The following is a 27,965-nucleotide window of genomic DNA, read 5'->3' as shown; positions in this document are numbered from 1 at the left end:
GCCTCATGTACATGCTTTCCATCCTGCTTGCTCTGTGTATCATGGCATCTTCTCCAACTCTGCCCTTCTCCCCAGCATTCTCTCTGCCCTGAAAATCCTGCCTACCTACTGGCCGTCCAGCTTTTTTATTAAACCAATCACAGTGACATATAGTCACACAGTGTAGAGGATTATTCCACATGGGAGAAAGTGTGGAAGTCCTCATCCTTCAGGCATTATCAAGCATCATCCCTGACTCTGGTCCATGACCATGTGACCTTCAAATGGCTCAGCACAGGCAGTCTATGTGAGGGGTATCCTATATTTGTGCAAGGTGCACCCCGATCAGGTGTATGGCAGGAGCCCCGGGTGCTGGTGAATTTGTGAATTAATGGTAGTGGGATCTGGATGAATCCTGTTTAGAGGAAGAACAGCCAGTGAAAGTTCTATGAGACAGGGAAATCCACGACTCAGAATCTGAGGAGCAAGAGAGGAGACAGAGGCCCTAGTGATGCTGTGTTGGGGATTTATCTAGTCTCTCACCTTCAAGCTCTGCCTTGCTCCTCTTCACCCACCCCCTGGGCATTCTCTGAGTTCATTGTTCTCAGGCAGCATTCAGAAAGAAATCAGACTCTCCAGTCACACTGAACAAGATGGAAAATTTAAACACCAGAACACAGCCAGGTAGGCACAGTGACCTGCGAGGCTGCGGCAGGAGAATTGTGAGTTTGTGGTCAGCCTGGACTCAAAATAGTGCTTTTAGAGATGTGCTGAAACTTCCCGGGAATAGGGTGGCTTCCAGGACCTGTACCAACCGAGTGGGAGCTGCTGTCTCTACTCAGATGGAGCGCCCTGAGGGGACAGCAGTGCCTGTCTTGTTGACTGGCAACCAGTTAACATTTCCTGGATGTTCCAATAGAGCTCTCAAATGCATGGCAGAGGCTTGGTCTGCGATGGCTGCTGTATCCCTGCAGCTCCATGACCTCCCTCCGTGACAGACAGCGTCATCTGCTCGGAGGTGAGCAGCACCATTCAGGTTACCTAGGAAATGACCTCAGCCAGCCACCTCTGTGGAATGTCCTCTGTGGCACTGGTGTGGGGAGAGTTGATCCCAAAGATGGGAGGAGAAAGACCATGGGCCCACGTCATCGAGGCCAAATTAATGAAAGCAAGCAATTAATTACAGCAAGCTTTTTTTAATTTGTGTGCATGGGCTGCCACCCCCTAAGGCAGGGATCCAGAGGTCCGCATTGGATGTGAGGAAGACAAGGCTTTTGTAGCTCAAGGGTAGGGGTTTCCAAATGAGGGATTTGACAGACAGAATCGGCAGGGTTACAGGAGCAGAACCTAAGTATAGCAAGTTAGTCCTTCCTGAAACAAAGACATGCCTGCAAGGTGGGCATCACAAGGGAGTCCTAGGGGGGTCAGATAACCCTTGAAACAAAGGTAGGGTTGCAAGATGGTTATAAACAACTCTTTGAAACAAAGACATGATTGCCATTCCTGGGACGGGCAGTACAGAACCATTTGTAGTTAAGGTTACAGGTGGGGTATATGGCCCAATCCTTGAGAAACGGGTTTAATCATAAACAGGGATGAACCTAGTTTGTCTTTACTGTAAGATGGCTTTCAAGCCCAAGGTGGAGGCAGGCTGGTTCTTCCAGAGAAGAACCTCACTCAGGTAGTTTCTCAGTTCCTGTTGTCAAATAACCAGGACAGGGACCCGACCGTCTCCAATGATTCTTACATGGAAAACCTAAAAGATCCTTCTCGAACATCACCTCTAGTAGCCCAGGAAAAAGTGTTGACCGGAAACCAAGAGCACCCTTGGGCACCAGTCCAGCTGCCTCCAAAAAGCAGCTGCAGAACCACTGTGTGCTGCCAGCACACAGCCACGCCTGGAATCCTGACTGGAGAGAGTCAGGACCCTGGAAGCACTTCCCTTTCACAAGCCCAGTCTCCCCTCTGCTGTCAGTTTGACCAAAGGGCCCCATGGAAACTTCTGGAAGCTACAAAGTTTGCTTTGAAGTTGGCAGCCTCCACTGGATTTCAATCACGCCTGGATTTCAATCAACTGCCTCGCTCTACTTCTGCAGATGGCAGGAGGCCAGACGGCAGAATACACCTCCACAGATGTCCAGTGGGTCTCCCTCAGGAGGTGCCAGACACAGCAGGGGCTCTTAATTATTATTTAAATTTCATGATTATGGGACAGAATGACAAGTGGGATATGCAGAACACTAGGTTTTATTCCATCAGAACTGAAACAGGAGCCCACGACTTCAGGGAGGATAAATTTTGAAAGGGGCTCTTTCCTTTTTCAGCCTCAATGGAAATTTATTTTTTAAAAAGTTAATTGAGCCCCCAAGTAATACCAGACATGAAAGAGACAGCAGACAGAGGGGAAGGAGTCAAGCTCAGTCATTATTTTCTTTCTATACCCTGTTTATGCTTGAAATGTCCCAGGAAGAAGCCACCACAGAATGGGAAACTCCTGACAGATGTAATTAACAGTCGGAGGGAGTCACTTGTGGTCAGCCTCTCTCCTCCACTTCTTCTGCCGCTCCCTCCCACACCCCCATCCCCACTCCCAGCCGACAATCTTGGGTCACATTCTAGATTGGCTTCCTCGATCAGGAAAGTTCCAGAAGGCACATCTGGGAGCACTCCAAGAGTGCTCCATGACATCACTGTCCCTGGGGAAGACCAGCTGCCCTGCTTTTGTGCACTTGCTCCATCTCCAGGGTCAGAGCGACTCACAAGCTTAAAGCTCACAACATGCAACTGTCCTCTCCAACAACAGTCCTGGGAGCTTAGTGCGCACTGAGTCAGACAGGCTGGGTGCTCACCTGCCTGTTTATAAATGTGTCTTTGTAAACAAGGAGGACCAGGAAAGTCTCCAAAACATTTATTGGATGCATCTCTGTGCCAGGCAGCATCTCCTGGAAGGCCAAATGGGTGTGGTGTTTCCCCCAGACGACCATAAAAACATCTTTACATAATGATCATAATACCTTTGGCTCCATTGCCTCTAACATTCAGTGAGGAATACCCAGCACACAGTAGGTGATGCTCATGATGGCAAGTCCAGCTATAGCCTGTTCACTCACCCAAATGACTTCCTGGTCATGATGGGGACATCATCATTGGGAACACTTGGCCAAGACCTTCTTCAACAAGTCATAGGAACAGTAGCAATTTGGGAGTCAGCTTGCTCTTTAAGTTTGTGAAGTTTCCAGCATCGGACTTTTTATTTGTTAGCCTGTTGTGTCTAGTGGGGGTACCGTTGCTGTCAAGGGTAAACTATTTCAACTCTTTATACGTGTGTACATACGTATTTTGATAGTAGGTTTCTATAGACTCTTTCGAAAGGGCTTCAAGTGTTAGTTATCCCTCCCTATACTTCCCCCTCTACCCTGCCCTACTACCCCCCCCCCATTTAAGCTTTCCCCATTTTCCATTTTCCCTCCCCCCCCCCCCCCCCCCCGTCACCCTTTCTACCATTTCATTCTATCTCGCCTCCCTTGAAATCTCCCAAGGGTACATGGGCAGCACAAACTGGACTTGAAGGGTTAAATGGAGAGGATACAGAGGTGGGTAGGAAGGGAGGGGAAATCCGGAAGGAGCTAGGCGAGGGTATGAATGTAATCAAAACATGTGGTACAAAATTCTCAAAAACCTGAGAAGTTTCAACTTGACCTCAAGACTTCCACCATTTTATTAGCCGATGTATAAAAAGATGTCTATTTTTCTGGAAAGTGGGCTCTTAAACTTGAATGCATGTTTGTTCGATCTAAATGTCTGGGATTGTTGTGTGTACCTTGTTCCCTGGCATGTACCTTGCAAATGGTCACTGGACTTCCTGTCTGTACTAGACTTGGGTTCAACGCTTGTTCATGTTAGTTATGCCCTCTGCCCAAGATGGTCATTTTTAACTGGAAAAGCAGATTCCAGGATGGATGGAGTCCTTCCCAGCAAAGTGGTCATCAGTAGCCTCTGGACCCAGAAGGTGGAACCAGACTTTAGCCAAGTCACCCAGGCAACAACCCCAGGGAAGGTGCTGAGTTTACCAACTGCTAAGACATGCAGAGAGATATAACACCAGCCACACACTAGGGCAGTGGTTCTCAACACATGGGTCCAGATCCCTCTGGGAGGTCAAACGACCCCTTCACTGGGGGTGGGGGGTCATCTAAGAGCATCAGGAAACACAAATATTTACATTATGATTCATAACAGAAGCAAAATTTCAATTAGGAAGTAGCAACGAAAATAATTGTATGGTTGAGGGGTCAGCACATCGTGAGGAGCTGTATTAAGGGTCTCAGCACCAGGAAGGTTGAGAAACACTGCTCTCGGGGAGTGAAGGAATAACTGAGATCACTACCCAGCAGAGTGCTGGTACTCAGTAACTCCCTAATATGGAGGTCACAGCTAGGGCTGTCACCCCTTATTTTGATGATGGTTAGGCACTCTCTCAAGCTCCCATTTAAATGGTCCTTCTGCATATGTATTAAGTCACCCTTAAATCCTTCTTATGAAAAGATTAATAGCTGCATAAATCAGTGTCTTTGTCTCTATTTAAGCACAGTTTTACCCTTCCATCTCAAGCAGTAGATACCTCTCCGACTCCGTGCAATAGTGGAGCCCACACATTTGGCTTTCTTTGCATTCACCTCCCTGAAATGAAAAGTCAAAATGGGTCTTCACCTCCCCCACAGTATAGTTAGGGTGAGGTTCCATTGTGGTAACTGACGGTGTTATTCCATATTGATGACAGCAACACCAGACGAACCAGCCTCGTGGAGTTCTTACCACATTGAACAGGACAGCGCCAGCAAGGCCTAGCGGCGTTCACATGTGGTTTGTCTTACACGCCCTGTCTCCATCTCTCATGTAGACTTCGTAATGGCTGATGGCAGTATGGTGGCTCCATTGTGCCCAAAAGGGTATTTTCCTTGTGGGAATCTCACCAAGTGCTTGCCCCGAGCCTTTCACTGTGATGGTGTGGATGACTGTGGGAATGGTGCCGACGAGGACAGCTGTGGTGAGTCCCGCCCCCTACTGTGCTCCACCCACAAACCTCATCACGTGTGTCGCCCCACACTGTGGGTCAGCCAGTGAGCGAGGGTAACGAACTGGGAGGTGTGGTTCTGATAACCACTGCCATTGTGTTCGGGCAAATGACCTGAATTTTAGGAGATAGAGCTTGCTAAAGTCAGAAAGATGGTCTCATAAAAATTGAAATGGCCTTCTAAATTCTACTCTGCTTCTCATAATTCAATTTTAAGAGGCTCCCTTGTGGCGGATAGCTTTGTTCGGCTTTAAGAATATCCATAAGTGGCCACTGGGCTTGCTCAGAGAATTAATTGATCGTGCAGAATGACCCTGAGTGTCAGGACCTCCTCACATCACTGGGACACAGTGAGCTCAAAAGAAATAAAGAGAAAACAAGGGCCTTGGGCTCATGGAACAACAAGGACTAAGAAAACAGTAGCACTGTGCACAGATAACTGAGCACATCCAGAGGGACAAGGACCATGAATTGCAAACAAATAAAGAGAATCAAGGAACACTCTTCTTTAATTAACTTGAATTGAGAACAAAATGAAAGAGAAAAGAAAGGAAGGAAGAGAGGGAGGGAGGGAGGGAAGGAAGGAAGGAAGGAAGGAAGGAAGGAAGGAAGGAAGGAAGGAAGGAAAGATGTTCTGGAGTCATGGAATTCCTGACATAGAAAATAAAAGGCCCCAGGGCTGGCTGAAATAAGGTGAAATAGGTTATGTCTTGCAAAGCAAGAGTTAAAAGCATGAAGTAAGAAGAGATTACACAGTTCATTACTCGGCATCCCCCCAGGCCAAGTTGGGGGCTGTGTTGCGACCCTGTGTCTTGCCTGATCTAATCTGCTTAATTTCCTGTGAGGAGAACTCATGGCAGAGAGGTTGACATGTGAAGTTAGTCACAGTCAACGCTGGAACTCAGTCCTTCCTAGTCTGCACACAAGGCCAGCCCTCTTCAGCACTTGCCAACCAGCATCTGAATGGGGCAACCGCATCCTGGCGGGCCAAGCAGCTGTCTGGGCCCTGGGTACTCGGGCACCCTTCCCTTGGGTGGGAAACAATTCCAACCCCTTTCCACAGAGCACTCCCGCCTGCCCCTTCCTTCACACTCAGTTCGGAGATGCGGGATGCAGCTCAGGGGGAGAATGCATGCCTAGCACGCAGGAGGTACTAGGTTCAATCCAGAATAACTAAGACCCCCCAAAAAAGGGCGCAGTTAAGTGGCCCTCCCCCTCAAGGGGGGCTGTGCAGGCACACCTGCAGGTACATCTCCCACCATGGAGACTCCCACCTGAGTGTTACTTTCCCGCCTCTAGGCAGACGTGAGCTTTGACCTGAGAAAGGGCCAGACTCCGCTTTGCTGCCACCAGAATGTAGGATAGTAGAGTACACGGTAGGTGCTCAGTCTGTGCCCAGTTCAGAGGCCGTTCTCTGCGGATCAATGAAAAGCTACTCAGAGATCTCTCCTTTCCTCCGTGAGAATCAAACTCCTATTTCTCTGCCCCACAAGGACGTTCTGAACCCAAACTGAACAATGCTCAGGGAATAGCTTATAACGCGATTAAAGATATCCCAAAAGCACCATTCAGGATATGAAAAGGTGTAAAGATAAATTATAGGTATCAGGATCAAAGGAGCACGCGACTGCCACATGAATTTACTTTTGACTCGGGCAGACTTTGGTGCCCTCTGTTACAACGCAAATCTTACCATTTTTATAGCACATGCTTAAGTAAGGATGCTTCAAAATAAGTCCATTTTTTGTAAAGATGTGTATAAATGAATTATTTGTACGTATTTTTCTAATAGAAAAGAAATATCAAATAAGAATATTATTATAACAGCAAATGACAAGTGACAAATTGACATTAAAACATGAGAACCCGAGACACTGTTTTCTCTCGATAGGATTCAACACTCTTTATTAAAAGGTATTTTAGTGTTTGCTTTATTTAAAAACAAAATCTGGCAAGGAGCAATACAGCCCATGCTGAGAGTGTGTGAGGTGGGTTCAACCCCCAGCCACAAAGCAAAACAAGAAAGTTCCGATTCTCTCAAACTCAGTACCCCATTCCACACGTCCTTCCCAGCTTCCCACGGCAAAGTGATGTGCAGAGGGCAATAGTCTTGTGAAATCCCCGAAATTCAAGTCAAAGATTCAAAATATCAGTGTTAGAAACAGGTACTATTTACCAAGACCTCTATGATTACATAAAATAATCTTGCGTTATGTGTGTTGTGAAGCGTACATCTGAAATCCTTGTAAGTGAAAGTGGGAAATGCCCACAGAGGTCTGTTTAACTCTCTCTTACTACCTTCATATTTAAAAAAAAAAAAAATCACTCTGTTGCTTGAGCAGGTCTTTGGGTTTTTTTGGTTTGACTTCATGAAATTTTTATACTTTTGTCTTTGTGGTATGCTGTCTGATTTCTAGACTAACTGATGCGTGTCAATCACCACCCCACAGGTGACACTAGTGGATGGGCGACCATATTTGGCACAGTCCATGGAAATGTCAATAAAGTGATATTAACACAGGAGTGCTGTAAGTGGTGTTGGTTCAAAGACGGTATCCGCTTTGCAAAAAACGTAACTGTGGTGCGTGGATTTATCCGGGAACAGCAGCCCCCTCTTATCTAAGGTTTTGCTGTCAATAGTTTCGAAGAACTGCAGTCCCCAAACTGTAAATGAACGTTTGAGGCGCTGGGACTCTGGCTCACGGTAACGATGATGGTGATGCCTTGAGACAGACAGACCGCATTCATGGAACATTGGTTGTGGTATACTGTTATGATTTTTTTCTATTAAGTAATTAGTTACTCTTAATCTCACTGGCCTGATTTATAAATTGAACTTTTTCAGAGGCATGTAAGCATAGGGAAAACAGCTGATACAGGATTTGGTGTTATCTCTGGTTTCAAGCATCCACTGGGCGTCTTGGAATGTGTCCCCTGTGGATAAGGGGGGACTGCTGTAGTGGCTCAGTTCTCTTCAGAAGGTCAATTTCATTTCAATGTGTGTCACTGGTAACCATTCTCCTGTCTGCCTAAGGGCCTGAAGAAAAAACGGAACAATTGATCCATCTCCATGCATGCTCATTTCTTGTGTCTCTGTATCAATCATGGGAATAGATAATCAATAATGGTGACAAAAAACAAGGTTCTGTTTCCTTTGATTTTTTTTTTTCAACAAAGAGCTCATACTATGTCCCAGACACAGGAAGTACAGTACTGATTAAGGTGTGTCCCCAACTCACAAATAGCTCACGTGTCTCTGGAAAGGCATTCTCACTAAGGCATGGTGATTCTAGGCTGCACGGGGAGGCATGGAAGACCACTGTAAGAAATGGGGGCTCTGCCAGGAGTGGGAATCTTCTCCCAAGCAAGGCACTGAGGTGGCTGTGAAGTCCCTGGATGGAGAGAGAAGAGGTAACAGGATCGGCAGACAAATGAGGCCAGTAAGATCTGCAGGTAGTTGGCCAACGAGGGTTGCACAAGGCCCTTATACAAGGGTGTTGAGATTCCACAGCATGAGCTGGGAGGGTGGAGCTGAACTCAGCAGGCTGAAGCATTCCCCTTGAGGGGGGTGGGTGTGTGTGTGTGTGTGTGTGTGTGTGTGTGTGTGTGTGTGTGTGCACATATGTAGATGAATATAGAGTTACATGTAAGTATACATAAATTTCATTTATGGGTGTAATGTGTATATATTAAATACTATACTAACATTGGGCATGGTTGTGCACACCTTTAATCCCAGCACTCTGGGAGGCAGAAGAAGGTAATCTCTGGAGTTCCAGGCTAACCAAGACTACTACATAGTGGGACCCTGTCTCAAAAACAAGCAAACAAATAAACAAAAAAACCCAACAAAACTCTATACTAACAGTGTACAGTAAGTCCTCTCACCTAGGGATGCATAACTGTGCATTCAACCAACAAATCGGAAATAGTCTCATAAAAACTATATCTGTGCTGAACTTGTACAGCAAATTTTCTAGTGATTAATATTAATGTATATTATTCTATATTGTTATATACTGTTACAATCATGTAATCATATAAAATATGTATAAAGTGTGACAATTATATCCTCAGCATTTATATTATAATCAGTGTCATGAGGCCTCTAGAGATGCATGAGTTTGTATGTAAATACTGCATCACTTTTAGAAGGGACTTGAGCATCTGAATTCAGTTATCCGTGAGGGCCCTGAAAACAATCCCCATCCCATCTCTGAGGAAGACTGCAGTATGTACTTCGTAATACTAGTTCATAACTCCTACACTTATACATTAATACATCATCTATAAAAATGAAATTAAACCATATACGGTAGCATGCACTTGTAACCTCCACCCACCCCTCCCCATGCCTCCACCCCCCTGCAATCAGGAATCTGAGGCAGGAGGGTTCTGAGTTCAAAGCCAACCTGGGCTGTGTAATGAGTCCATGTATCAAAAGAGAAAAGAGAAACTGGGGCTAGAGAGATGCTCATTGGTTAAGAGCACTGGCAGCTCTTGCAGAGGACCTGGGTTTAGTTCCCAGTACCCACACAGTGGCTCACAACCATCTGTGACTAAGGTGATCTGATGCCCTCTTCTGGCCTCTATGACACTACACACAGGTGGGCCACATAGATCCGTTCAGACATACATACACACACACATAAAATAAAATAAATATTTTATAACTGGAGGTAAAAATTGTCTGAGCACTTTAGGGTAAAGACCCCAGAGAAAAGTGACCAGTTTCTTTCTTGACTAAAAGCCAGAAACGTCCTTGGCAGCTTCATGCTTGCCAGAAGCCAGAGAAACGGAAGTGTTTGGGCAGCTCTGACCTCTGACCTGACTCCTAGAGATGGAATGTTAATGTAGTCATGAAGGCCTCTGAAGAGGGAACTCCTCCTGGTCATCTGGCCTGGAGCAGACCTCAAGTTCCAGTGGGCCAGGTCCTCTTCCAGCCCAGGGACCACCCACGGAGGGGGGCGGGGCTCGGGGCGGGGCTCGGGGCGGGGCTCGGGGCGGGGCTCAGCTCTGACTGTGCTGATGAAACAGATACATTATCCCCGGGGCCAAACTCAGGCTTCCTGAGTCAGCTACTACTACTGAACAGGTGCCCTGCACTGCCCTTGTTTCATACCCCAAGACAGGATGAAAGAAAAGAGCCTACATCTAACTGAGTTTGAAGACAAAAACTGTTTAGAAGACGAGGAGGAACTGTGAATGCTACTAAATGAGTCTTTGCTGCCAAGTACTATAAAACTGTTTATGACAGGGAATTCAAATTTTTTTATCTCTCCCACCTTGGATGCAAATGTCTTAATCCCCCCCCCCTCTCTCTCTCTCTCACACACACACACACACACACACACACACACACACACACACACACACCCTAAAAAACCTTTTGTTTACACAAAGGCCCTGAAACTTTCTTGAGTTAAAATGGCTGACCCCTCTCCACTTTGTGGTTTGCGAGTTTGTGTGTGTGTGTGTGTGTGTGTGTGTGTGTGTGTGTGTGTGTGTGTGTGTGTGTGTGTGCGCGCGCGCCAATTATTTAAAAACTATCCAATCACGAAAGATCTTGAGGTCAGGATCCCAGGCTATGGGGAGAGCCACAGTCTACATGGGAAGAAAACACTTCCTGCCGGGTGTTCTTGTTTTTCCAAGTGCATCCCCTTATCAAGACTAAAGTTCTGCTTTGTCGAGACACTTCTTAAAACTTTTTGCTGCTTGGAAAAACAAAATGACCCAGAAAAATCTAATTTAGAAATGACAAGATTAGTAAGAAATATAACTGAAAATTCTAACGGTCTCTTTCTAATATGTCTGGCTCAGGAGCTCACTTCACACACAGTGGGAAATCACCAAAGTCATGGCTTTTCCGTGTGTTTGACTGGGTTGGGTCTTTGTTTTTGTGTTTTAGTTTTTAGTAGCAAAGAGGATCAGGACAAGATGCTTTAAAATGTCCCCTTCAGATGCAGAGTGGGTGAGAGAAGAAAGTCTTAGCTGGGAACACCATGCCTGGCCGTGACTGTCGGAATTCTTGGATGGGTGGGATGGTAGCTGCTGGCAGTTAGGTCGCAAAGGCCGGGCAGGGCTCTACAAAGCCCTGCCAGGTACAAGACAGATTCCCAGTCAAGAGAGGTCTGGGCCAAAACATCACTGTGCCAGCTGAGCAGGAAGAATGAAGACGATGCCAATTATTAATTATAACATCAACAGCAGACAAGGGCTGAATCTGAGCCCAAGGAGTGTCTTGATAAGTGAAGTGAGGTGGATGGAGATGGGAAGGGCCTTTCAGGACCATCCACAGAAGAGGGTGGTGGTGTGACTGTTTTGCAAGACAGGGACGGTAGAGAAAGGCCCACATTTCTGCCTTCTTAAAGATGTATTTACTTTTAGTTTTTATGTGTATATTTTGCCTGCCTGCATGCATATGCACTGTATGCATGCTTAGTGCCTGAGGAGGCCAGAAGAGGGCATCAGATCACCTAGAAATGGAGTTACAAATGGTTGTGAGCTACCATGTGGGTTCTGGGAACTGAACCCAGGACCTCTGCAAGAGCAGCCAGTGCTGGTAACCACTGAGCCATTGCTGTTTGAACGCTCAGCCCCATCACGTCTCTGCTTCAAGCAGCATCCCCAGCTTGACTGATGAAACTCTTTTATTGCCAATTACCTTCTGATTACAACCTTCACTCTAATAATACAGCTGTAATATTCTGATGTCAATAAACATTAAACAAAACACACTGATGCTATCTTTATTGGGTTGAGCCAGTTACCATGTAGACCACATAATAACATCTAAAACATTATATACTGAAAGCATCTCCTGTATGAGCTGGGGGACCAGTAATAGCTGTGGCAGCTTTGCTGCCAAAATGCAGCTAAATGCACTTTAAATGTGATCCAAAGAAGGACGGGCAATTCGAAAGAATTTATACTCACAGTTCAGGGCATAAGAGCAACAGGCTACATCCACACCATAGTACATGTCTTGAATACCATCATTCAGCAGGTCAAGGTAGAAGGTAAAGACCCTGTGTCAGAACAATCCACTAGTTAATTATAATAATCATAATGTAAATAAAAATTAGCTTCCACTTTCTCAGCTGCATTAAATCAACTATCCATAGGGTCGGCGGAGAAATTAAAGATCCTATTAAAATCCTCTGCCTCTACTCCTCTATCAGGCAGCCCATTCATTTAGCAACTGCTTTATGCTATCAGGTTGAGTTGGTCCAGCCATCACCATGGAGATTTACTCCAACAAACGATGCTTTTCACTGAACAGGTCTTTATCTTGTCTCAGTGCTTGGTCTGATTTTAGTTGTTTATGCCTGTGGTTTCTTCCTGCTCTGTGAGATGTTAAATGTCTTGAAGGTGACTATGGGAAGAAGCTAGAGATGAGATGAAGTTGATTTGGAGAGAACTCGTATTTGCTTTTATGAAGGGCTCAAGGAGCCCATTAATGGATACAAACTGTTATGTAGTTGACTAGAAAAGAAAATTGTCAGTTGTTGCCATAAGTAAACATGATTGGGTGTTTTTTGTTTGGTTGGTTTTGTTTTTTTCTGGTATAATGTTTCTGTCTTTTCTCCTCAGTTCTCAGCCAGTATCCCCAGCACTGTTACTGTAGAGAAAACGAACTGGAATGCACACAAGCTGACTTAAAAGCTGTGCCAAAGGTTTCTAGCAACGTGACATTACTGTGAGTCTGTGCCACACGTTTATACCTCAACTCTCACAAAAAAAACCCTGAAAACCCTGAAGTGCCATAATGACAAATTATAAATAATAAAATAAGCAAATAAGTGAAAGGACTTCTTAAAAGATTTGTTTATTTGTATCTTATGTATATGAGTGTTGCCTGCGTGGATGTATGTGTACCACTTGTGTACAGTACCCACACTGGTCAGAAGAGGGTGTCAGAGACCCTGAGACTAGAGTTACAGATGATTGTGAGCCACTGTGTGGATACTAGAAATCATACCCAGGTCCTCTGCAAGAGCAGCCAGTGCTTTTCAGAGCATCTCTCCAGCCCCTGGAACTACTTCTAAAACCAGTCATTAGTGAGGTTGATCTGCTTCCTCCACAGGAAAATACATTTTAAATATGATCTCCTCGATGAGCCTGGTTAATGTTCACCTCATGATGTCTGCCTGTGTTGGAGTGCTTTTCCATTATGCTCTGACTTATGTACTGTTACTGCTATGGCCTGCTGCTGAAGAAAAGGGAGCTTTTCTCATCTCATTTTTAAAGCTGACAATCCCTTCTACAACGTCAAGGAAAGATAGAAAGGTCCACAAAGCTAGCTGTTCTAGATCATGCAAACTTTCCTGAATTTTTCAGAAAGAAATTTAAGGCCAGGAATCTGTAGTCCTGCCTTCATTGGGCATGTCCAAGATGGTTGGGATCTTGCATAGTTATGCCCTCACTGGACATGTCTAAGATGGTTGGGATCTTCTGTAGTCATGTGCTCACTGGACATGTCTAAGATGGTTGGGATCTTCTGTAGTCATGTGCTCACTGGACATGTCTAAGATGGTTGGGATCTTCTGTAGTCATATGCTCACTGGACATGTCTAAGATGGTTGGGATCTTCTGTAGCTGTGCCCTCATTGGACATGTCTAAGATGGTTGGGATCTTCTGTAGTCATGTGCTCACTGGACATGTCTAAGATGGTTGGGATCTTCTGTAATCATGTGTTCATTGGACATGACTAAGATGGTTGGGATCTTCTGTAGCTGTGCCCTCATTGGACATGTCTAAGATGTTGGGTTCCTCTGTAGTCATGTGTTCATTGGACATGTCTAAGATGGTTGGGTTCCTCTGTAGTCATGTGCTCATTGGACATGTCTAAGATGGTTGGGTTCCTCTGTAGTCTCTGTTTTCACTTATTCTTATGTTGTTTACTTCTCCAGAAATTAATAGACAGAGAAATCATCACACCTTGTCTAGTCTGTTATACCAACTGGCCAAGAAGAGAGGATAGAGATCAAAATAAGCCTGGGCTAGTCTGGGCTACATAGTGGGACACATAAAAACTTGTCCCAAAGTAACAAAAAAAAATGTTTTGATTTTTATTTCAGATCTCTTAAGAAAAATAAAATCCACAGTCTTCCAGTCAAAGTTTTCAGCAAATACACAGAACTCAAAAAGATGTAAGTAACTATAAATACTAGATTTATGAGGAAACTCTGGTGATGTTTTAAGGCACTTTTGAACAAAATCTAATAGTTTTTATATGTGTTGCTAAATCTGGTCCTAAACTTAAGATTAGGAAGCACTGAAAAGCACTGAAAAGGAGGTTGTGTTTTCATTTCATAGTTTAGAGTGTGGTTTCACCAAACCATTCTCAGAGGGCTGACTTGGACTTGAGGTACAATATCTCAATACATAGTTTCAAGTCTTTCCTTAATGTTATTTGAGAATGACATTGCAGGATCAGAGGGGCTGGATGTGCCTTTTAATTTGGAAAAAAGGTGACATCATAGGCAAGAATAGTCCATGTGTTTAAAATGTGTAACAACAGGGAACAGCCTGAATCCCAGGATAACAGGAGCAAAAGCATGCTGCTGCTGCTGCTGCTGCTGCTGATATTAGTACATTTGAGGAGAGACTACATCAATAACTAGTGTGTAAATAAAATATAAATAGCATTCAATGAGAAAGAAAGAGACCACGTGCTTCTAGCATCCAAGAGAAACAATAGTTGAGACCTGGACGGGTGTGAGCTACCATTAGGTGCTGGGACTGAAAAGGAGTCCTTTGGAAGGGCAGCTGGGCTTGTACCATCTCTTCAGCCCCTTCTTTAGTCTACTTCATGTCTTCATACTAGAGTATTTAGAGTCACATTGGATAGAGAGTAAGAATATTTCTACTAGTCAGCAAGATGCCTCCTATTGATATTTGTGGGTAGGAAACTCATAGGTTTGTAGCGGCCATTTGTAGCTTGGGTGATTGTCTACCAGTCCTTCAAGCCGAGTTCCTCTGGGTCTCTGAAGATGCAACACCTGCCAAGAGGTCTAGTAGCAATATCAGCAAAGGGATGTTGCACGTGTCGTGTCCTTGACAGAAATGTTTTCTTGTTTTAACCTTCAACACCTAGCATAAAGGAGAAGCCTCTGGAAATACTATCAGTGATTCCACATTCGTGAAATTAAAGACAGGTCCCCTCAAGCAAGAAGCAAATCCCTGGAAGAGGGCCACCTAGTGGGGCTGTGTGTGGATGGTGTGGCTGTGCGGTGCCCTCTCATCTGCTTTGGTTATTCTCGGTAACACTAGACATAGTCAGTTCCTTCTGCTCTGACCTAGAGTGTGATCATACTGTCACTGTCAGCCTGGCTTAGCTACACATTAGCCCTAGGCTTCAAGAGTCCTCTAGAGAGGAAATCAGAACCACAAAGTTTCTACATCTTAGTCATTCTTAAAGTCACATGTTCCTTCTGTCAATCGATTCCGTGCTTGCACAGAGTGTACGCTATTCACCAGAGAAGCAATTTAACACAGAAAGAACGGCAAGGTTTGTGTTTTAAATAATCAGCTTTCCACCACTTATACAAAATACCTGAGACAATAAGTTTATAAAGAGGGAAGGTATCCTTCAATCACAGTTTGCGAGATTTCGGTGCAGGACAGATGGGCCCTGTCCTGGAATCATGGGGTGAGACAAAGGAACCTCTTTACCAGGAGACAGATGAGAATGAGGAGGAGAGAGAAGCTGGCGCCCACTCTTCTCTTCGTGGTGTCCCCGGTGACCTGAAGACCTCCCTCAGGTCCCCATCTCTTGAAGGTTGGGCTCCTCCCAACAGCACCTAGCTGAGATGTAAAGCCTTGAACACTTGAGCCTTCGGGGGACATTTAGGATCCAAACTCTAACAAATTCTATTATCAGGTATCCTAGAAGTTGTAAGAATTTCTAATTAGACCACCTTAGACATGAGCCAGCTGAGGTGTACAAAGGTTAAGGGACTCAATTAAGACCTATAATTAGCTAGTGGGAGAATCACAACCAGAGGCCAAGGCTTCTGATGAACGTGGAGGTGCTTAACCATCACAATGAAATGTTTGGGATGGAGAGAAATTGGTCGGTATGTCCCAGAGTTACTGAGATGTCCAGTCTTGTCCCAGGCATGATTTAATCCTGGGCTTTTTGTGTCCTGTTTGAGGAGAAAGATGAATACCCAGGGAGGCAGGGAGATCATTAGCATGTTCAAACAGGAGACCTAACATTTGGCCATCTCTAGCCAAGTCCTTTCTCATTTGCTGTCCACATCCCTACCTGAGACAGCTGGTAACCACTGGAAGGAAAAAAATGTGGGAACAGCTGCATAATTCAGCTCCCAAATTTCCTCAGGGCCTCAAAGGTAGAGACTAACCCTCCTTGCTGAGACCACTACTGTGTATCAGTGCGTCACCCCAAGACAGCCCAGAACTTCCTGTCCACTGAGTCTCCAGTCTAGACCTCTCTAAGTGCCCAAGGTAGAGTTACGGTCATTCTGACACAAAGGGAAAAACATTCCTACATCAAAATTTAATTTTAATTGCCAGATGTACAAACATTGCTCAAGGAATGTAAATTTTCTTTTACTGTGGATCAATTTTGTTATCTTAATAACCTCGTAAAGCACCAGGATTTTCTAAAGTTGAAGAAGAAGAAAAAGTAGATTGCAATGACCTTTCAGAGAAATAAAAAACAATTTATGGGGTTGACTCTAACGTTTTATCATTGCTGCCATGGAAACCAACAGCGATCCTCCTCCTCCTTGTAACACAACCTTATAAAACTTAGATATTTCTTCTTACCCTGAGTTCTTGTTAAATGCAATCAATCATTGGCAATGAAACATAATTAAAGGTGCCTGCCTGGTTCTAACGTGCACAATGTCACCTTTAAAAATAGCTTATGAACACACATGTCATTAAGGTATTTATTTGCTTTATTTTGATACACAAGACCCTGGTGTTTTGCATGAGAAGTCTCTACTAGCTGAAAGAGCTGAGATTCATGATCCAGAAAACTGTTCGTAGACAAGCTGTTCAGCGTGAGATACGTTTAATGGACTCGTGTCTCGGTTTGGAGTAGAAGGAGGTACCGCTTGCCAGATTGTCATGTTTCCATTCTAACATTCTCTAAATGGCTCTTCTGGAAAAAGAAAGTAGACGCCTGGGACTTGAGACCTGAGACTTGCAGTCTCTCCACAGCAACGGCCAACAGAGCTAAGATTCGGGGCTCTCCATTATTTAAGAAACTGGATTCTTAAGTGATGTTGGTGATTGGAGACAAGCTACAGGAGGCAGAGGAACAAACAGGCCCTCGGTTTGCCTTCTAATGTGAAAGCACAACATCACAGTCACAATTTGCAATGGCGCCCATCTCTCCACTAAGGACGAAAAGCATGTGTTGTGCCCTTGGATTAAGAATCATCTCAGAAAACTGGAACTGGCCTAACTGAGCAGTGGATTATATATTTAAGAGAAACTTCAGTAGTACCTCATGTTCTTTTCCTTTGCATTGCAATCTAATTCACCACGTCCACTTTCATTATCTTCAGACACTCCTCTAACGTTCAGACAGATGCTGCTCTGTGTCCGTCTGTCCTATTCATAACAGAATCATAAGCCACAAAGGGATTTCTGCTGCAAGTGTCTCCCCACAGACATAGTGCAAGAAGCCAGCGTGCGTTTGGGGTCAGAGGGAGGGGTTGGGATACACGAGCTCACTTCCTCTCAAGGTTCTTTTGTAGCGTTGGGATTGGGATGGGCACAGGTATTGTGCAGGTGCCCTGGATCAGCAGTGTTTTCCAAGGAGGGTGTGTGTGGAAGTGTGATTGGTTTTTGCCCCTAGGATGGCTAACAAACCAGGAGTCGGTCTTGACTTTCCATCCCGCTGCCTTGAGACGTAAAGACATCAATTCTTGTCACTTTTGTAACACACTCACAACTCTAAGGAAAGGTTGGTGTCTTAGTTCAGGTTTCTACTGTTGTGAAGAGACACCATGACCACGGCAAATCTTATAAGGAAAACATTTAAGTGGGGGGAGGGACTGGCTTACAGTTTCAGAGGTTTACTCCATGATCATCATGGCAGGAGCATGGCGGCTTGCAGGCAGACACGATGCTGGTTACATCTTGATCAGAAGGTAACGGGAACTGTCTGACACTGAGCAAAGCTTAAGCAAAAGAAACCCTAAAGCCTGCCCCACAGGGACACACTTCCTTCAATAAGGCCACACCTACTTCAACAAGGCCACCCCTCCCAATAGTGCCACTCCCTGTGAGTTTATGGGGGCCATTTACATTCAAACTACCACAGTTGGGAGGCTCTGACAGGGAATAATTGCACCAGAATAAAATTCAAAGTCTAGTTAGACACCAAACACACACATGTTTTTACAGTAGAAGGCCGTAACAATTAGCAAAGCCTTGTGTAATATTGTAAGTGTCCATTCAAACGGAACGAGACACCAAGGCCACAGATAATGTAGGGGTTAGCAGCACAGTATTGACGTAAAGCACTTGCCTGGCCTGTACAAAGCCCTGGGTTCAGTACTCAGCATCACACACACACACACACACACACACACACACATTGTACAAAACAAAAGCCACTTAAGTAGTAGTCACCATCAATAAGGCTGTTTCCTGCCCCAGCCTCCTTTAGAACGTACGGATTCAGGGCTAACATCCTATTGTATAATGAGGACTGGACGTGAGTGTTCTTCCCATGGATCCCTCAACAGTGCTGTTACAAGACTATTGAATCAATTCTGTATTTTCAGGTTCTGTGACTCAGACCTGAAAGTTGACACAGCATAGCAGCCCGAGTTCAGCAGCTTCTGAGACCCGGAGCACATCGCTGGTTTGCTTGCATCTTGCTTTATGTCTAGAAAGGACTCAAAGGGCCCCTCCTTTGTTCGTGAGAACACAAAGAAGAAATTGCAGAACTAAAGGCTCAGCCTGGTGCTGGTCGGTCTCCCATAGAGACCAGCTAGGAAAGAGAGTTGCTAGAGCTCCTGATTGAATAAAAGATGACTAGATGCACCACAACACACACACACACACACACACACACACACACACACACACACCACCACCACCACCACCACCACCACCACCACACTTCAATGGTCCAGATCATAGAAGGCCAACCCTCATTACATGCCTTGTCTTGTTTTGAAGCCACCATGCCTCCCGGCAACATATGAATAGAGCTCTGTGCTTTAGAATCCAATTTTACCCACTGCCTTTAGGTGGAAAAAGGGAAAAAGTTATTACACGGCAATTTAAGCTTAAAGCCTGTATACTGCAATCACCTGACTGGCACAATACTTCAGTCACCTGACTGGCATACTGCAATCACGTGACTTTCCTGTCTTGTTCCTACAGATACCTCCAGCACAACTGCATCACACACATATCCAGGAAAGCATTTTTTGGATTATATAATCTGCAGATCCTGTGAGTAACTCCTTCATTCGTGTATTATGGGTATCGTTTCAAGAAAAGACTCCACAGGTAGAACCAGGTGGGATGGGAGAATGGAAGAACTCTTAAAAGACTATATTCATGTTAGGGCTGGGGATGTAGCTCAGAGAATTTGCCTAACATGAGATGAGAGGCCCTGAGTTTGATCTCCTGAACAAACACCCCCAAAAAAGGACCTAAATTCCTCATCATACAAGAATAATTAATCATCCAAAGTTTCTCTCTCTAATATTGTCTTCTTGCTGATAGATCACTTCCATGGTATCTCAGTATTTTATTTTTCCCATACTATTGCTCACTAGATATATACTTCTTAAAATAGTAAAGTACTGAGAATATGACCAAAAAAGGCTAGAAGTAAGAATTGTTCTACATATTTAGTTATCTTTCTTTCTACTCCAACCTAATGGAATATCCACCAATATTGTTCTTGGCCACGATGCTTGCCTGGTCATAGTGTGACCCAGCCTGGACTTGTGTTTCTGGGCACCCCCTGGTCCTTGCAGCTCCTGCTTCAGCTCATTCAGAACATGCTTGCAGAAGCAGATACCCAGACTACAAAGCCAAATTGGTCTAATTGCATGTGGCTGACTGGGGTGTGGAGTTTGCCTAATGAACTCACCCATGCTGTTTGTAGATATCTCAGCCATAACTGCATTACAGCACTCAGGCCTGGAATATTCAAAGACTTGCATCAGCTCACTTGGCTGTAAGTATCTTGGCTCTTCTCTCTCCTACAAACGCTCATAGTCTTAATGATTTACAATAATGCTTGGACAGTTTCCAGACTGGGATGTCTCGGGTCTATTATGTTTCTGACTCACATATAATCTGATGCATTTTGCCCAAGGAATTCAGACATGAGTAGGTCAGGTGATGGTTGTACGGAAAAGAAATCTGACCTTGTTATTACAGGGGAACCTCAGCACCCAATAGCAGCCTTGCCAAGCCAGGCAGCCATCCAATGTCTCCAAGAACAGAAAGTCCTTGACCCCAGCACTATTACATCTTGACTTCTGTAATTCTTTGCTCGAAGCGGAGAAGACACTGTGCCCCGTGCATTCAATGTCAGTAATGCAACTTCTCTCTAAGAGTTAGGACAACAGAAAAGTATCTCCAGATGTTGCCAGGTGCCCCTGGGAGGGGAGAATCCCCCCTTTGTTAGAAACCTCTGAGTTAGGAAGCAAGAGGTGCAGAGCTTGCTCTGATCCTCAGGGCACCCGGAGAAAGGTTGGAGATTCCAGTAACGCCTACCTCACTCCCCCACTAAGCCAACAGCTCTATCACCAAGCACCTCTCATGAGCTGCTTGTGTTTTTCTTGACACAATAAGCAAAGGCTCTGTGTTGCCTTGTTCACGGTCTGCAGATTGGCCTGGCTGTGGAAAGTTAGGGGCTTTGGTTCCACTAGACCAAGTGTGAGCCTGCTCCTGGGCTTAATGTTCCAGCCGACTTCCTCAACGTGCCAGGCCTTTGCCTTAATGACGCCTTCTTTACAAGGACTATTCTGAGCATCGTCACATAACGAATGTGAAGTGTCCAGGGCAGAGTCCCTGTGACATAGCAGGTGCTCTTGTAACTGTCTGTCCTGATCATCCGTGCCATGGACTTCTGAGAGTACAAGGCGGCACCTGGTCTCAAAGGCCACTATTTCCTTTTGCCATCTAAAGACAGTTTCAAATGGTGACTTGTCACTATACAACGTGCTTTCTCTCCCCCCCCCAAGGCCCCTTACAAATGTGTTCATGTCCATTTGCTCATCTGCACAGACCTTCCTGAATGCATCATTTAGTTATGAGATTGAAGAATTGTGATTTCAGGGCTGGAGAGATGGCTCCGTGGTTAAGGGCACTGGCTGCTCTTGCAGAGGACCTGGCATCAGGTCCCAGCACCCACATGGTTGCTCACGACTGTCTATAACTCCAGTTCCAGGGGATTTGATACCCAGTTCCAGCTTCTGTGGGCACCAGGCATCCAGGAAAAACACCCATTTACATAAAGCAAAAATACATTTTAAAAATCGGATTTTCTAAGAATTGTACTACATTTACTCCTTTTGAAGGGCACGAGATAGCATTTGTTAAAGGACCACACTGCCTGTTGATCTTGTTTCATGTTGTCATACTTATTCCCCAAAAAATACATCCCCATTGAAAAGAAAGGAGGAAGGAAAGAGAGAAAAAACGAGGAATGGGAGGGGGCAAAGCCAGACAAAATACCCCAGCACGGAAGGGGAGGTGGGCAGGAAGTCCCACCCCACTGCAAGCACTGGGCAATGCTTAAATCTGATTCAGCACATGTGTCTCTTCATTCATGTGTTACTTCTTCTCTATAAGGAAGACATGCGATTCCCCTCTACCATTTAAAGATGAACAGCTCATGGCTGTCATGTCATGTCATGTCATGTCATGTCATGTCATGTCATATCATGTTATGTTATATTATGTTATGTTATTTGAGGGGGAGTACAAGAATCCTTCCTTCATTCAGCCAAGCAGCCGGCAGGGTGTTTGTGGAGGCCATTTCAGCCAGTCAGTGTTTGTCAGGTGGGTGCAGAGAGAGAGAGAGAGATCCGTTGCAACTTCGTAAGCCCTAGAAGAAGAGCTTCAGGAACTTGGAGAAAACAGTGCCCTCCCCTTCCTAGAATGAAGGAAAAAACACTCAGGCCCCCTGAGGAAGGAGTGGGCCAGGCGTTGTGAGCGGCAGGTTTCTTGTTGTCCCTTTTATATTTTCCCTGGACTGATTTCAGGAATGTCTCTAACATTGAGAACATTTTGATGTGTCTTGTCAGCATTCTAGATGACAATCCGATCACCAGAGTCTCGCCGAGGTCCTTTGCTGGATTAAACTCCTTGTTTTTCTTGTAAGTATCCAGCTCTCTGTCAGTACCCCTGCCTTCAAAACAGAAGCCTTTGAGAAAATGCTGCAAACCAAAAGCGTCAAGCCCATCTTTGCTGAACATCAGGCCATAGTTGCTGTTGCTAAGTCAAAGGCAACAGCTGGGCCGATTGCAGCCTAAGCTGCCTGCTCAACGTTCATCCTCTGTCATCTCCTAAAACCCCAGTCATGTTTCTGTTGGCAGTGGTTGAACAAAGAGCTGCTTTTATTTCCCGACATCCTAGTTAAACTGAGTGAAATATAATAGGATCTCAAAGGAACACAGTTCCAACTCCGTTTTTTAAAAGATCTGTTCACTTTCCGTTTTGTGCCTCTGAGTATTTTGCCCGCCCGTTTGTGTGCCATGTTTATGCAGTGCCCAGAGAGGCCAGAAGAGGGCGTTAGATCCCTCTGGACCTAGAGTTCCAGGCGTCTGTGAGCTGCCGGTTATTGATGCTGGCAACTGAACCGGGTCCTCTGCAGGAGCAGTCAGCGCTCTTAACCACTGAGCCATCTCTCCAGCCTCCCACTCCACTCTCACTAGAGGAAATACACTTTTCTCAGAGACAACGAATGAAAATCCCAGATCTAGACCCTACTGACAGAGATGTTTCCATCATTGTGCTTCCACGGTTAACATGCCAGGATGATTGGCAGGCGGGGGTTTCTGTGTTCCTTTACACTGTGGACCTGCAGCACTGTGACTGGTCCATTTGTCAAAGGGATTTGGTATCCTAAATTAATCATGTATCTTAGCATGTTCATGTACTGTTTGCTCTCGATAATTCCCCTAACTGTCACATCTTAGATTTAATGCAGTTTCCAGTATGGTTTTTTAATGCTATAAATGATTGATGCATCCCTGAGAAAACATCTTGAGAACTAATGGTGCTGGAAATCATCACAAGCTTGCGGTACACAAGGAAAACGATCATGAACTTCACAGTTATTGTCTGCTGCTTGCTTTCGCTTTACCTCATAAAATTAAAGTGAGTGATAATTTGTCTTAGGATGTACGCTGTACACACAGCCACAGACTGCCAGCACCTGCCCCTGCCTATCCACATTTAAGCTCTACTTGGAAAGTGTAGTTACATACAAAGACTTCAGTCTGAAATATAAATTAGAGCACACAGTTTTCAAAATCGTAGAAGAGCATAATTACTCTCTTTGATGATGTGGCTTAATCATTCTGTGTCTAATTGCCATTTTCTCTGTGTGGAGGTCAATGGTGAGTAACCAGTTGGAAGTCCTTCCTGAACGTCTGTGTGCCCAGATGCCTCTACTTAACTGGATGTGAGTATTCGTTAGGGACTGAATTTGTTGTGTGCTAGGATTAAGGAGGATAGCCATAAATTTAATTCAGACTTATCTTTAAAATCCAACTAATGTGTCTCCCCCAAACCAAAATATTATTGTCACTTGCTGTTTTTTAAACACCTGTGAGGAGAGGGGAGGTAGCAGGGGATTGGGTGGGTGTGCTCAAAGTACATTAAATAAAAATGACCTTATACAACCTTATGAAATAAAATGAGAAAATACCTTTTGAGATTAGCTGTAACACAGCACTTAGGAGGTTGAGACAGGAAGATTGGGAATTTAAGCCAAGCCTGGCTTACATAGTGAGCTTTATGTCTCTAAAAGAAAACAAAAAAGGGGCCTGGAGAGATGGCTCAGTCTTTAAGAGCACTGGCTGCTCTTCCAGAGGTCATGGGTTCAAGTCCAGCACGACACAGCAGTTCACAACCACCCGTAACTCCAGTTCCAGGGAATCTGATGCCCTCTTATGACCTCTGCAAGCACTGGGTATGGGCCACACAGACATGAACACAGGCAAGACACTCCTACAGGTCACATAAAAATAAATCTTTACAAACTAAAATGAGGGCCAGGCAGTGGTGGCGCACGCCTTTAATCCCAGCACTCGGGAGGCCAGCCTGGTCTACAGAGTGAGTTCCAGGACAGGCTCCAAAGCTACACAGAGAAACCGCATCTCAAAACAAACAAACAGAACAAAACAAATAAACAAACAAAAAAACTAAAACGAACAAGAAAGTACTTGGAGTGTCCCCAAACATGTAAAGTCACGTTCAGCCTTGGGCACCAACCTGTACTCATCACACAGTTGTCCCCTGACAGCAGCGTTTTCTGTTCTTCCTTTTAACACCGGGCCGAGGAGTCCACTTGAACTCCATTTGTCTTCTCTTGCTTGTTCTAACCAGACTGACGAACAACAACCAATGCTGCGAAGGGACATTTCAGTCACCGTATGTGTAAAAAGGCTTACTTTACGGAACAATCTCGTTGGTTAATCCTTAGCCATTTCTCTCGGCATTGGCCATCCCTTGCCCGTCTGCTCTTTTAACCCCACTTTCCTCCACATGCCCTTCCATCTAGATGTAGAAAACCACAATTCTAAACCCATCGCTCGGCTCATGAGCTTCTTGAAGCTGCTGAAGGCTTTCTTCCTCATCCCTTCCAGTGTCCACTGGAATATCACCTCCAGGATGCTGTCTCCATACACTGGTCAGCTTCAGAGGATGCCTCTGTGTTCCCACCGCCCCTCACATCCAGACTGAGACCACGCCCACCACAGGATAGGTGATCAGGAAACCCTGGTTGCATAGGTGCACTAAGCCACTACTATGTGCTTAAGAGTTTCATGACTTCACCACCACCCACTATTTCCGCCACATACACCTCCCAAGGTTGTCAGTCACCAAGAACATACATCACCTCCACAGCTCTTCTTGTGGTCAAATTAGGTAACAGGTGGGTTTGTGTTGATTTGCTGGCTCTAATTTCCATGTATTTATTTATTTATCTTTCACTAAAAGTCTTATAAGCGATAGAGGTTTTATATAAGTGTGTCACTATTAAAAACAACAGAAGTGATGATCTGAAAACTATGAGAATAAAACTCATCAAAAATTAGTCATAGGTTTTGGTAGCTCACACCCGCAATTCCATCACTCAGGAGGCAAGAAGCAGAAGGATCAGGAGATCAAGCCTTCCCCAGCTGCATAGCGAGTTCAAGGCCAGCAGGCTACACGAGGAGACTAGAAGGGTGTGATCTTCTAGTACCACTACTTGTAACGTGGCAAAGGAGGGATTGGGAGTTCAAGGCCAGTTCCAAAGAGTCTGAGGCCAATCTGGGATCCATGAGATGCAGTCACAGAAACGCTTAGGAATTGAACACATTCATTTACACACTGGGAAACAGACAGAACAGATAGGGGGCAGATGGACCAGCAAGAGCACACCTCCTAATCCTCCCCAAATAGCCACCAAAAGTACCAAGGATTCGTGTGCCTGAGAGTCATTAAAAATACCACTTATAGTTAACAGCATAGTATCCAACTCAGAGGGATTCTTCCTTCTCTTTTTCCTTCTTTCCTTCTTTCTTTCCTTCTCTCTCTCTCTCTCTCTCTCTCTCTCTCTCTCTCTCTCTTTCTTTTGTTTTCGGAGACAAGGTTTCTCTGTGTAGCTTTGCACTTTTTTTTTGAACTCGCTTTGGAGACCAGGCTGGCCTCGAACTCACGGAGAGATCCACCTGCCTCTGCCTCCCGAGTGCTGGGATTAAAGGTGTGCACCACCACCGCCTGGCTTGTTTTTTGTTTTTTAATTAAGTTTTAGCACCAGTTGGAAAGAAAAAGGAAACATAATATTAATTATAGAAATCCCACAAAAATTAGGAAAGATATATGATTTTTTAAAAAAGAAGAAGGAAGGAAGGAAAGTTAAAATTCAGAACTATTCTGTCAATGAAAAGCACCCCTAAGTGTTTTATCCAAAGGTGTTTGAAGTGTTTTCCTTCCGTGGCTTTCAGGGATCTGGCAAACAATGAAATAAAGTACCTAACGAACTCCACCTTCCTTACGTGCGACTCGCTCACGGTTCTGTAAGTACACGTGCGCTTCAGTATGAGAGGAGCCCTGTAGATGGGGACAGTCCAGGAAAACGCTGACCATGGATTTCAAAGTACTGTTTTGTTTCCAGCCTTGATGTGAAAGTTCGATAAGGAAAGGGGGTGGGGGAAGATGATATGTTCATTTATCATGAAATGAAATCCTTCACCTGAAAGTGGCTAATATTCATCAAGCTAGGTACCCCCCAACCCCAAGAAAGTGGGAGCAATCTAATGCATTCCAATTGGTCAAAGATTGAAAGAGGAAGGAGCAATCTAATGCATTTCGATTGGCCAAAGATTCTGACTGGTGACTCTGATTGCTGATTGTGCCTGTCCTGGGGGGTGGGAAGGGCATATGAATTGGCCAATTGGCACATTTGCATTGGCAAGCTAAGAAACAGAAGTAGTTTTGTGTATCTCCAGTTTTCTGGAGATAGAAAGCACACAGTATCGCTTGCTGATTAAATGTGTGACTAGAGAGAAACGGGAACAGAATTTAAAAAGAGACTCTTACAAAAATGATCAAAAACCAAACCAATGTGACTTCACAGACCACACTCGGTGCCTGGAACTGGGCCCAGCAGAGCATCCTAAGGGACATGGATATGATTTTCCTCAGGGGAAAGTCTTGCCCAGCTCCTGTTGAGTCCCCAAAGGAGGCTTATGAAAAGGCCCCCGGAGCAGTGGCGTCTCCCAGCAGGAACTGATTGCCACAGCAGACTAACTCTCACCATGTTTTACAGGTTTCTGCCTAGAAATCAAATTGGGTTTGTTCCAGAGAAGACATTTTCTTCCTTAAAAAATTTAGCAGAACTGTAAGTAGCATGTTCTACTGGGAAGTATGTGATTGCTTTCTTCCAAGATTATTAATCTAAATGACGAGAGAGACTGTATTTCCACTTGGAACAATCAAACTTCTGTAGGCTATTAGATATTAAAAACCAATTAGGAAACCCTCATGATCCTGAAGTCAAGAGCATATTAAACTCATATGCTGGGATTGACAGGGAGGCAGCCTGCCCTACTTTCTCTTCCTGTTTCCCTTGGGTCAATTTCATGTACATGTGTGTTGGGGATTGGTCTTTTAAACACGTGGATGATAGATATTTCTCTAATGGCCGGTATGGTTAACTCTCAATGGATTGACAGATGAAGTGAGACATGATTGATATATTGTTAGCTGATTATATCTGGCCAGAGAGATGACTGCTCTTTGTATCCCCAAGAGGTCATGACTTCTGTAGCTGGTGAGGCAAGGAGACAGGTCTACAGTGAGGACAGGCTCATGGAAAAGTTTTCAGACACCTCACATAACTCTCTGTCTAAATACATGTTTTATAGCTTTAAGACTTTGGAAAACCTCTGTTTAGCTGTGAATTTATTGCTGCCCACATAACTGAATCATTGGAAGTTAAAATTAAATCTGTGATATGATACACAGTGGTAAGCAGGATAAAGACCTCATCCTGCTGATCTGGACATTAAGAGGGTCATTGATGTCTTAAGCAACCCTTCCTCCATTATTTATGCCTGGCTCTGGAGGACTGGGGCTAAGAACTCAATAAAGGCATTTTAAAACTAATTATAATAATTCCATGAAATGAATGGGTATCATAAATAAAATCCAGAAATGTTTGAAGTGACTTGT

General features: G+C 44.7%; 1 protein-coding gene across 1 annotated transcript in view; it reads left to right on the top strand.

Annotated features, from left to right (window-relative positions):
- Positions 1–27,965, top strand: part of Rxfp2 (relaxin family peptide receptor 2) — a 62,060-nt gene that overhangs the window by 10,889 nt on the left and 23,206 nt on the right. The window contains exons 2-11 of the mRNA XM_036172226.1: positions 4,880–5,026; positions 7,504–7,581; positions 12,647–12,752; positions 14,135–14,206; positions 19,434–19,505; positions 20,170–20,241; positions 22,322–22,393; positions 23,632–23,703; positions 26,237–26,308; positions 27,061–27,132. Coding sequence (XP_036028119.1) covers positions 4,880–5,026; positions 7,504–7,581; positions 12,647–12,752; positions 14,135–14,206; positions 19,434–19,505; positions 20,170–20,241; positions 22,322–22,393; positions 23,632–23,703; positions 26,237–26,308; positions 27,061–27,132 — 835 coding nt within the window. The remainder of the gene's footprint in view (positions 1–4,879; positions 5,027–7,503; positions 7,582–12,646; positions 12,753–14,134; positions 14,207–19,433; positions 19,506–20,169; positions 20,242–22,321; positions 22,394–23,631; positions 23,704–26,236; positions 26,309–27,060; positions 27,133–27,965) is intronic.

Source organism: Onychomys torridus, chromosome 22, assembly GCF_903995425.1.
Source record: "Onychomys torridus chromosome 22, mOncTor1.1, whole genome shotgun sequence".
NCBI classification, from domain to species: Eukaryota; Metazoa; Chordata; class Mammalia; order Rodentia; family Cricetidae; genus Onychomys; species Onychomys torridus.
The sequence above is the reverse complement of the archived record's forward strand: the minus strand, read 5'-3'. Positions and strand labels throughout refer to the sequence as shown.